Raw genomic sequence first — 12,416 nt, 5'->3', positions numbered from 1 at the left:
GTACAGTATATGTTACCCTCCACTATACTGATGATGATGAAGTCGGACTGGAGAAAAGTTGTACTACAAAATAGTATTAGGGAGTGGTTCTACATAATCAAGTAGTTTAAAAAAAACTGGTGGGTGCAGGGCACACTTACCATCCAAATGAATGTGGATTCAGAGCTATTATTTGTATTGCAACACATGCACACATGTTTTTTATCACATTTTCTTGACACATTGGTAATTTAGCTACAGCATCGTCAACTCGTTAAATTGTCAAATATTTTTTGTATCTAGCCTATTGTTGAGGTTGTTTCGGTGTGTTTTGTTCCACAGTGTGAAGACGACACAAGGGCTGGGTTTAACTTGGAGAACTTGTCCTTCTGCACTCTGGATCTATTTGTGGCTGGGACAGAGACCACCTCTACTACCCTCTATTGGGGCCTTCTCTTTATGATCAACTACCCGGAGATACAAGGTAAGTGCTCCCACCGCCATCACAATGACAAAGTTTCGACCCCTATAGCATTTAATCAGTTTGTCAAAGTGATTGATCTTGATTGATTAAGAACAGTCTCTTACATGGAGGCACACACACACACACACACACACACACACACACACACACACACACACACACACACACACACACACACACACAATTCATTTGCATGAAGACTTTGTGTTGTGTCTTTATATTTTGTATCCCTGTTGTAGCCAAGGTGCAGGCAGAGATCGACGCAGTTGTTAGGTCATCACGGCAGCCCTCCATGGAAGACAGGGACAGCATGCCCTACACAGACGCAGTCATCCATGAGACACAGAGGATGGGGAATATCATACCCCTCAACGTATCCCGCATGGCCACTAAAGACACTGAGGTTGGAGGATACACCATCCCTAAGGTCAGTCATCTCATCTCAAGCATAGAGATCAAATACTTGTTCTACTTAATCATGTGATCTCACGGAGCATCTACTGTATGATTCAGCGCTTTATAAAGATGTATTCCGTATAACTACATTAACGTGTAGTATGTTGTCACCATGTTGTGTTTTGTTTGTACATTCAGAAGAATAATTAAATGTATTTGGTCAGTTAACGTACAGGGACATCCCTACACTTAAAAGTAAAAGGTGTTTTCCTTATTATTTCATTATTACACATAAAGCTTTGATGCCATAACATTGTGTACATTGTGTACTTGTTGACGAGATAGTGTCTGTTGTTTTTTCCCCTCAGAACACCATTGTGCTTGGCACCCTCCAGTCTATCCTGTTTGATGAGTCAGAGTGGGAGACCCCTCACACCTTCAATCCTGGACACTTCCTGGATCAGGAGGGCAAGTTCAGGAAGAGAGATGCATTCCTTCCATTCTCTTTAGGTAATATGTACTACATTTCTTCCATATCAGTTGACCCCAAATTGGTACCAAATAAAGCTGCCCTATAGGAAATAGTACATGAACAACTCATCTTCCATACATAGTAATACTTGACTCGGTTTAACTGATTGACTTGAAGTTGAATCATTGACTTGCCTATATACTTAGAGTACACTGTTAGACATTTATTTTATTTTATCAGTTACTTACTGTATACATCAACGGTATTATACTGTATAGTTATGTTCTAATTTCTGGTACAATAATCCAGACGGACCCAGAGAAAAACTGAAATTAGATTTAATCACCACACTGGGCATTGCAGCTGCATAGCAAACCCATACAGGTCACACAAGCACTTATATTTATACCTTCCGACTAGGCCCTCCTATTTAAGTGATAATGCCTGAGAAGCCTGTGTTTGGAGGATATATTGGCACGTGTGTTAGGCCCGAGACAAAGTCGAGGGCCGGCAACCAGTGCCAATGTATCCTCTAAACACTGGGTTCGAGGGCATTATCACTTTTATACGGGTTACCAACATATTCAAATAATGATTTACATACACTACCGTTCAAAAGTTTGGGGTCACTTAGAAATGTCCTTGTTTTTGAAAGAAAAGCATATTTTTTTTACCATTAAAATAACATCAAATTGATCAGAAATAGTGTAAACATTGTTAATGTTGTAAATGACTACCGTAGCTGGAACACCAGTCTCAACGTCAACAGTGAAGAGGTGACTCTGGGACGCTGGCCTTCTAGGCAGAGTTCCTCTGTCCAGTGTCTGAGTTCTTTGGCCCATCTTAATCTTTTCTTTTTATTGGCCAGTATGAGATACGGTATCCCGGAGTCGCCTCTTCACTGTTGACCTTGACTGGTGTTTCGCAGGTACTATTTAATGAAGCTGCCAGTTGGGGACTTGTGAGGCATCTGTTTCTCAAACTATTCACTCTAATGTACTTGTCCTCTTGCTCAGTTGTCCCCCGGGGCCTCCCACTCCTCTTTCTATTCTGGTTAGAGCCAGTTTGCGCTGTTCTGTGAAGGGAGTAGTACACAGCGTTGTATGAGATCTTCAGTTTCTTGGCCATTTCTCACATAGAATAGCCTTAATTTCTCAGAACAAGAATAGACTGACGAGTTTCAGAAGAAACTGTCAAATATATCAAAGAGTTCCACGAAAAGCAGGTGTTTCCAGGCCTTCTGCAGGGATATGGGGAGCAAGCACCAGCAGGTGCTTTATCATGCAGAGGTCTGCTGGCTTTCCAGCAGACCTCTGCATGACCTGCATGACCTCTGCATGACCTCTGTTGGATCGCTTTTATGAGCTTCGAACATTTCGATTGTGAGGAATGGCTCACCCATGTTGCCTACCTGGCGGTTATGTTTGAGCAAATTCAGATGATCAATGTGTCAATGCAAGGGAGGGGGTACAATCGATTTGAACGGAGGGACAAAGTGGATACCTTCAAGATGAAGCTTACCGTTTGGGCAAATCATGTTTCTAATGGGAGGATTGACATGTTTCCCAATGCTGATTTCGAGATTCAGAATCTGATCAACCAAGCTCACCGCGACACATTGATCACGGACTGAGCATGCACTTCCCGGAAATGACACTGGCACAGTTCAGGTGCAGCATAATGGGAGAGTATCCTGCTCTCGCCTGTCATGAATCATGCTACTGTTCAGCACTACCTATCTGTGTGAAAGGGACTTCTCTGCTATGGGCGTGCTGACAACTAAAAGCAGAAACAATCTAAGAATATATCAAAACGATAAATATTCATACTAAGAGTATATAATTATATAAAACAGGGACAATATAAGACCGTGTTAAAAAACGAATTCATAATCTATAAGCTCTAACCCAAGACACATGGCTCCTCTTAAGCCCTTATGGAATCATTCTTGCACTCAGAGACAGGACCCCTTTGTACTTTTCCTCTGCCCAAATTCAATGCACATAGATCATTCCATCTAACTCATAACACCATAATTACTACTACTAGTCTAACAGTTATATACAGTTATAAACAGCATAAAATGGGCTCAAGTCAAATAGTCTCCAACAGTATAAAGTGAATACAGTAGATTACCGTAGAATGCACAGCAAAATACCATACATTTGTTTTACAGCACACTGTAAGACCTTTCTTTAATTTCAACAGTAAAACACTGTAGAATGCACAGTAAAATATAGAAAATGTGTTTTACCATATTAATTCTAGTGAATTGTCCGAAAATGTTGTGGGTGGTGAAAATCTCTGGCTCATTAACATATTTTAAGGCGTGCCTTGTAAGACGCTATATTTGTTGCAACCATGAGTGCTGTACCCCCAAATATATTTTTTTAATTCTGCAAACCTTGTTCTTGAACTCTACAGTAGCTTACTGGTGAGTTATTGACAATAATGGAATACAGTACCAATCCTGCATTTTTGCAAAGCCAAAAGCCTTTTGAAAACTAGGGGGGTGTGCTATTGTTGTTTCCACTCTATAACATATTTTGAGGTGCGTGTTGTAATAAACGATATTTGTTGCACTCGTTAGTGAGAGTGCTGTACCACTTGAAGTGATATGTGGTGATGGTTCCCTAACAATTACATTTATATAGTGGTCAGATCAGTGGCAGCAAGTCTCAAACCTTTAACGGTTGAGTGGCTAGCCATGTCCTTTTGGTCAGTTTTGCCCTGTCGTCACTGTCAGTTTAGAAGCCTTTGCTTAAAGTGCAAGTGATGCAAAACACCAAAATATCAGTTGGTATGCTGTGATATACTGTATATTTAAATCTTCACTATTAGCAACTGCTGCTTTTTATTTTCAATACAATTCAATAATAGAGTACTGTGTTGCTGTTCTGCTATATATTTACTGAAGCATACTATAAATTACATTGCATTGTGGAGATATTGTGGGAGGGGACAGAATTGCTGGCTCATAAATATACAGTGCCTTCGGAAAGTATTCAGACCCCTTGACTTCTTCCGCATTTTTTTAGGTTACAACCTTATTCTAAAATTGATTAAATCGTTTTTTTCCTCATCAGTCTACACACAATACCCCATAATGACAAAGCAAAAACTTTTCTTTTTTTTTTCTTTTTTTTAAACAGATATCACATATACATAAGTATTCAGACCTTTAACTCAGTACTTTGTTGAAGCACCTTTGGCAGCAATTACAGTCTCGAATCTTCTTGGGTATGATGCTACATGATGCTACATTTTCAAGTCTCTTTGCAAAGGGTCTGAATACTTATGTAAATAAGGTATTTCTGTGTTTTATTTTTAAAACATTTTCAAAAATGTCAAAACTGTTTTTACTTTGTCATCATTGAATGTAGATTGGTAAGGAATTTTTATGTATTTAATCCATTGAAGAATAAGGCTGTAACATAACAGAATGTGCAAAAAGTCAAGGGGTCTGAATACTTTTCGAAGGCACTGTGTCTTAGTACCTTGTATTTGGTAGTAGTTCCCTAAAATGTATATAGGAAACGGATGGTAGCGGGTCTTAAACCTGTTAATGGTTGAATATTTACCCATTTGGTCTGTTTTGCCCTGTAATCATGGCCAGTTTGGAGACCTTTGTTTAAGCCTCTAGAAGTGCAAGTGATATTAAATACCTAGTATTCATTAATATGCTGTAATGTGCAAATGCCTTCAGCCAATCTGATTGTGCTAATCCCTTGTAATTACAGTAAAATACTGTAGAAATAATTTTCTTACATTGATAATCACTTTTACTGTATTGTACTGTTTTTCATTGCTCTGGCATCAAGTTACCTTGAACATCTCAGTATTGAATTGGCACTATCCAGAGATAGTCAGATTCATTGTAGTAATTGTAATTACTACAATATATCATTAGCTACAATACAGCAACATTTTCAGTTAGGTTACACAAACCTTTTATTTGCTAGGACTGTGATATATATATTTTTTATCAACCTTGAGCACTGACTGTAAGTTGCTAAAGACAAGAGTCCCCGCTAAGTGACCAAAATTAAAAACTTGCTAATAACACTGTGTAATATGTCACTGCATGGGTAATTGGATTTCAGTAACATTTTTGGTACCATAAAATCGATTACCGTCAAATGGATTACAGTAGCTGTACTGCTAAATAAATTGTGGCCAGTAAGTTACTGTACATTTTACAGGAAATATTTTACAGTGTACGTTAGTGTTAGTATCCCAATCCAAAGTAACTGTTCTGTACTTAACAGCACGTGTCAAATTCATTCCAACGGAGGGCCGAGTGTCTGCAGGTTTTTGCTTCTCCCTTGTACTTGATTGCTGAATTAAGGTCATAATTAATAAAGAACTCTCCTCACCTGGTTGTCTAGTTGAAAGGAAAAAAAACAAAAACCTGCAGGCACTGGGCCCTCCATGGAATGAGTTTGACACCCCTGCTTTACGGCGTCGGTTAGAGAAGGTTTACTGTGATTGGTTCCCTCCCCAGGTAAGCGGGTGTGTCCTGGGGAGCAGCTGGCCAAGATGGAACTCTTCCTGTTCTTCACCTCCCTGCTGCAGAGGTTCACCTTCTTCTCTCCCCCAGGGGTGGAACCCAGCCTGGACTTTCAGATGGGGGCTACACACAGTCCCAAGCCTTACCAGCTGTGTGCAACACCTCGATGAGTCTCCCACAGCTGCCCCATTCATTATGTTGCTGGGGTTTAAAACTTAATTTTTGGAGAGCCAAGTTTCTGCAGGTTTTCACACCTCCCTTGTACTTGATTGATCAACCAAGGTTATTGATTTGAACGTCCTTTGCCTGGTTGCTTAGGTCATAAATTGACACAAATGAAAAGGAAATCAAGTCTTTCATAACACCAAACAACTGAAAAGGCTGCAGATGGAGAAAACACACTCACGTAATGACACTACACATACCACTAATACTTTATATATCAAGATCTCAAACCATATGTTGTAGTCCTAGATTAAACTTGAATAAGACGGAAATATTTGATTGATAATGTAGGAGGGTTTTAGATTTTCAGTGTAAATGTACATAATTTACTTAATTTACAATGTAAACATACTACATGTCTTTCATGTATATGACATATCTGAATGTATTTGACCCACGGTCTGGTGGATTGGGATTTCTTCTCTACCGTTTTATTTTATTTCAAGGCAATATACACTACCGGTCAAAAGATTTAGAACACTTACTCATTCAAGTGTTTTTCTTTATTTTTACTATTTTCTACAATGTAGAATAATCGTGAAGACATCAAAACTATAAAATAACACATATGGAATCATGTAATAACCAAAAAAGTGTTAAACAAATCAAAATATATTTTAGATATTAGATTCTTCAAAGTAGCCACCGTTTGCCTTGATGACAACTTTGCACACTCTTGGCATTCTCACAACCAGCTTCATGAGGTAGTCACCTGGAATGCATTTCAATTAACAGGTGTGCCTTAAGTTAATTTGTGGGATTTCTTTCCTTCTTAATGCGTTTGAGCCAATCAGTTGTGTTGTGACAAGAAGATAGCCCTAAGACCAAGTCCATATTATGGCAAGAACAGCTTAAATAACCTATCTTGGGAAGCGTCCCACCCACGGTTTACACTATTCAAAAGCCAGTGAAAAATCAGAGCGCCAAATTCAAAACCACAAAATGTCATAATTCGAAGTTCTCAAACATACAACTATTTTACACCATTTTAAAGATACACGTCTCCTTAATGTAACCACGTTGTCCGATTTCAAAAAGGCTTTACGGCGAAAGCATAAAGTTAGATTATGTTAGGACAGTTCCAACACAAGAAAAACAGCACAGCATTTTTCCTAGCAAGGACAGGCATCACAAATACCAGAACTTCAGCTAAAATTATGCACTAACCTTTGACGATCTTCATCAGATGACACTCCTAGGACATCATGTTACACAATACATGCATTTTTTGTTCGATCAAATTGATATTTATATCCAAAAACAGCCTTTTACATTGGCGCGTGATGTTCAGAAAATATTTAGCCTCCAATACTGCCGGTGAATCAGCACAACAATTTACAAAAATACTCATCCTTAACGGTGATAAAATATTAAACTGTTACTCAAAGAATTATAGATGAACATCTCCTTTATGCAACCGCTGTGACAGATTTCAAGAAAGCTTCACGGGGAAAGCACACTTTGCAATAATCTGAGTACTGCGCTCAGAAAAATACACTAGGCAATACAGATACCCGCCATTTTGGAGTCATCTAAAATCATAAATAGCATTAGAAATATTCACTTACCTTTGATGATCTTCATCAGAAGGCACTTCCAGGCATCCCAGGTCCACAATAAATGTTGTTTTGTTCGATAAAGTCCATCATTTATGTCCAAATAACTCCTTGTTGTTTCCGCGTTCAGTAAGCTACTCCAAGTGTAGGAAGCGCGCCGAAAATTTCACGACGAAAAGTCAAAAAAAGTTCTATTTACGTTCGTTCAAACATGTCAAACGTTGTATAGCATCAATCTTTAGGGCCTTTTAACTTAGAACTTCAATAATATTCCAACCGGACGATTCCAGTGTCTTGAAAAACGTTTTGGAACACAGCTAACTCTCATGTGAATGCGCGCCAATGAAGTCATTTGCTTTCCTGAGTCAACAACTTCCAACGTTCGCTCTCTGTTCATCATAGACGCCTCAAGCAACTTTCTAAAGACTGTTGACATCTAGTGGAAGCCTTAGGAAGTGCAAAATGAACCCCAAGTCACTCTGTGTTCAATAGGCAATGACTTGAAAGGACTACAAGCACCAGACTTCCCACTTCCTGGTTAGACTTTTCTCAGGTTTTGCCTGCCATATGAGTTCTGTTATACTCACAGACACCATTCAAACAGTTTTGGAAACTTCCGAGTGGTTTCTATCCAAATCTACTAATAATATGCATATTCTAGTTCCTGGGCCCGAGTAGTAGGCCGTTTAATTTGGGTATGTTTTTCATCCGGCCGTGAAAATACTGCCCCCTACCCTAGAGAAGATAAGCAAAGACAAATGACAGTCCATCATTACTTTAAGACATGAAGGTCAGTCAATACAGAAAATGTCAAGAACTTTGAACGTTTCTTTAAGTGCAGTCACAAAATCCTTCAAGCGCTATGATGTAACTGGCTCTCATGAGGACTGCCATAGGAATGGAAGACCCAGAATTACCTCTGCTGCAGAGAATAAGTTCATTAGAGTTACCAGCCTCAATAATTGCAAGTAACAGACACATCTCAACATCAACTGTTCAGAGGAGACTGTGTGAATCAGGCCTTCATGGTCGAATTGATGAAAAGAAAGTCAGAATTTGAGATTTTTGGTTCCAACCTATGTGTTTTTGTGAGACTCGGTGTGGGTGAACGGATGATCTCCGCATGTGTATTTCCCACCGTAAAGAATGGAGGAGGAGGTGTTATGGTGTGGGGGTGCTTTGCTGGTGACACTGTCTGTGATTTATTTAGAATTCAAGGCACTCTAAATCAGCATGGCTAGCACAGCATTCTGCAGTGATACGCCATCCCATTTGGTTTGGGCTTAGTGGGACTATCATTTGTTTTTCAACAGGACAATGTCCCAACACACCTCCAGGCTGTGTAGGGGCTATTTTACCAAGAAGGAGAGTGATGGAGTGATGCATCAGATGACCTGGCCTCCATAATCCCCTAACCTCAACCAAATTGAGATGGTTTGGGATGAGTCGGACTGCAGAGTGAAGGAAAAGCAGCCAACAAGTGCTCAGCATATGTGGGAACTCCTTCAAGACTGTTGGAAAATCCTTCCAGGTGAAGCTGGTTGAGAGAATGCCAGTAGGTGTTCTAAAACTACAGGTCATATCATAATTTGGGAGAACAAGCCATTTTAAATACTCTAATCAGGATTGAAGGCAGGTTAGAGAAAAGTCCATCTGAAATATGAATGTGGGCTAATTGTGCTCTCCACCCTGCTGCCTTCAAGCTTGATTGAATTTCAGACTTACAACGTACTACTAATTGTCTGTCCCTTATTAGTGTTAGACCACACTTCATCTATTTGAATGAGTTTGGATAAATAATTGTCTGTTCAATGTCACAATGCAACACAGTGGATCTCACTGTTGCTGTGAGTGAATATCATAATTTTAAACACTGACATTATCAATTCACCAACGCTATCAAATAAAAGCCTATCCCTGAACCGTAAACCTAAAGCGGATTTGAAAAAAATTGAGTAAGGATGACGCTATTATTTCAGAGATCATCATATATGTTTTCTGAACTATCTGTAACTTGTGAAATGTCTTTATTCTGGAAACGTAAAAGAAAGGACAATTAAGGTGAATGCACCAATTTGTAAGTCGCTCTGGATAAGAGTGTCTGCTAAATGACGTAAATGTAAATATGATGAAACATAAACTGACAAAGACTCTTTTTGGTCTTTATAATTGCTCAGCTTTTTGTAGATCCTGGAAACCACAGACTACACACATAAAGGACTTAGTGGTGAGGAAAGAGTTGATCAAAATCCTGGTGAAAGTACATTTTCTTGCAACAACGGTAAACGTAGAAATTCAATGAATAGAAAGGACTACTCTATTATGCTCTATTACTCATGAAATGTCATCTGAAAAACAGTGCCACCAATTGGTGATGGACTCTGAAAATGAAGGTGCTGGTTTTGATAAGGTACGATCGCTCTGGGTACTCGGTTAGAGGCACAATAACGAGTTCAACCCTTTATTGCCTCAGAAACACAGATTATTGTGTAGTTGAATGAATGGTTTACTGAGAAATAAATGGAAACAGGAAATAAGGGTTATGGCTAGGCGTCAATACTATGTAATGGCAGAGGATGAGTTATAATGGCATAAGCAGCAATTTGGCATAGTATACAGTAGCAAAACACGACAATAACATCTGTAGCAGCAAGGGATTAGCAGTAATACAAACCAGGATGTAGCAGCATAGCCTAGTGTGAAATAGTACAGCTTAGCATAAATCAGTTAGCATGAGGGAACAGGTAATAGTAACAGAGTAGCATAGAATAGCATAGCTTAGCAGTAATGGCAAATGACTAGCAGTACTAAGCAAGCAATTAGCCTTAATTAATGACAGTGCATCATTTGCATTAGCAATTAGCTAACAGTGGTAAACAGTGTATAAATGTATTATAAAGTGCAAAGATAAGTTACTATTGCTGGTTTATAGTTATGAATAGCAATAAACAGGATATAAATGGTTCATAGAGTGCAATGATGACTATAAACCACAGCAACAATAGCAGCAGTAACAGTTAAATAACAGCCAGGCTATTAGAGAAAGGCACATAAAGGCAACAAAATGATAATATTAACAATAATTAACAAGCTCACACCACACACTTTGCAATGGGAAACCCCAGTTAGCATGCTAACCATGTAAAAGGCACCAGAAGTTACATCACTGGAATATCGTAAACCGGAAGTAATGGTGCAACTGGGTTTTGTAGTCTTTTACATTATTTGAAACTGATGGACTACAACGTCCATTTTAGTCTATAGGGGCCCATTCTAAGGGAATTTGCACATGGCTCAACTAAACAAACAAGTGCATGAGTGATGTAGAACTATTGCCGAAATTCTCTACTCTACAAACCACACAGAAGACCTAACAATAATTGAATTAACAATAATAAAATGGAAAGTATAAGTACAAAGTAATAGTCATGTAATAACCATTGAATAAATGATTTACAAGCTAATTACCCTGGTGGTCTAGGGTTCAGAATCCTTTGGCAGAAAAGAGCTGATGGAAATGTCCAGTTGTGGTAGAGTAGCCTACTCCTTTCACTGGAAAAATTCAACTGACTTCTGACCCTGGGATGGGCCGGCTGATTCCTTTTATATCAGTCCTGACCTAAAGTTACTATTGGCTCAAGGACAAGGTGGGCAAGGTCAAGGGGGGTGATTCGTGGGTCAATGGTCCCATGAGAGGTCAGAGGTGTGACCTGTAAACAGACTTCAAACCTCCAAGGCAGAGGGGGAGAGCGTCCTTCCCACTGCAGCAGACTTGCAATAAATGTAAGCAACTCTAGCTCATGGGGAGAGTGTTTTTAAAATCATCCATGCATGGCATTTCTATCTGTGACATTATGTTGCATCACTATACATTGCACAAGTTACTGTAAGTTCACCATGATTTCTACAATGTCTCGAGCCATCAGAGGGAGAGCAAAGTAAAGAAGTATAATAGGAGAAAGAAATCCCTTTGAAGTCAGCTTGGCTGCATGGTTGATCGCTTATAAGAAATCCCGCTACGCCCTCCGACGAACCATCAAACAGGCAAACAGTCAATACAGGACTAAAATAGAATCCTACTACAGCTCGCCGGATGTGGCAGGGCTTGCAAACTATATTGTCTTACTAAGGGATACCCAGCCATGAGCTGACCAGTGACGTGAGCATACCAGACGAGCTAAATGCTTTCTATGCTCAGATCTTCTATGCTCGCTTCGAAGCAAGCAACACTGAACCATGCATGACAGCACCAGCCGTTCCGGACGACTGTGTGATCACGCTCTCCATTGCCAATGTGAGTAAGACCTTTAAACAGGTTAGCATTCATAAGGCCGCAGGGCCAGATGGATTACCAAGACTTGTAATCAGATTACCAAGACTCATAATCACTGACATTTTCAACCTCTCCCTGACTGAGTCTGTAATATCTACATGTTTCAGACCACCATAGTCCCCGTGCCCAAGAATGCCAAGGTAACCTGTCTAAATGACTATCACCAAGTAGCACCCACATCTGTAGCCATGAAATACTTGGAAAGATTGGTCATGGCTCACATCAACACCATCATCGAAGACACCCTGGACCCACTCCAATTCACATGCCGCCCCAACAGATCCACAGATCGCGCAATCTCTATTGCACTCCACACTGCCCTTTCCCACCTGGACAAAACGAACACCTACGTGAGAATGCTGTTCTTTGACTAAAACCTCTCCCTCAACGTATCAACTAGACAAAAGAGCTGATTGTGGACTACAGGAAACGGAGGGCCGAGCACACCCCCATTCTCATCG

At 39.7% G+C, this 12,416-nt stretch overlaps 1 protein-coding gene across 2 annotated transcripts in view; it reads left to right on the top strand.

The window, feature by feature from the left end:
* The window catches only part of LOC106584062 (cytochrome P450 2J2), a 30,394-nt gene extending 20,617 nt beyond the window's left edge, over window positions 1-9,777 (top strand). For both annotated transcript variants that reach the window (XM_014168893.3, XM_045706014.2), the window contains 4 exons: window positions 322-463; window positions 703-890; window positions 1,228-1,369; window positions 5,836-9,777. In XM_014168893.3, the coding sequence (XP_014024368.1) occupies window positions 322-463; window positions 703-890; window positions 1,228-1,369; window positions 5,836-6,011 (648 nt within the window). In that variant the 3' untranslated portion in view covers window positions 6,012-9,777. The remainder of the gene's footprint in view (window positions 1-321; window positions 464-702; window positions 891-1,227; window positions 1,370-5,835) is intronic.
* Window positions 9,778-12,416: the final 2,639 nt, after the last annotated feature.

Source organism: Salmo salar, chromosome 23 (genome assembly GCF_965601325.2).
Source record: "Salmo salar chromosome 23, fSalSal1, whole genome shotgun sequence".
NCBI classification, from domain to species: domain Eukaryota; kingdom Metazoa; phylum Chordata; class Actinopteri; order Salmoniformes; family Salmonidae; genus Salmo; species Salmo salar.
Note: the sequence above shows the minus strand (reverse complement) of the source record. Positions and strands in the feature narration are given on the sequence as shown.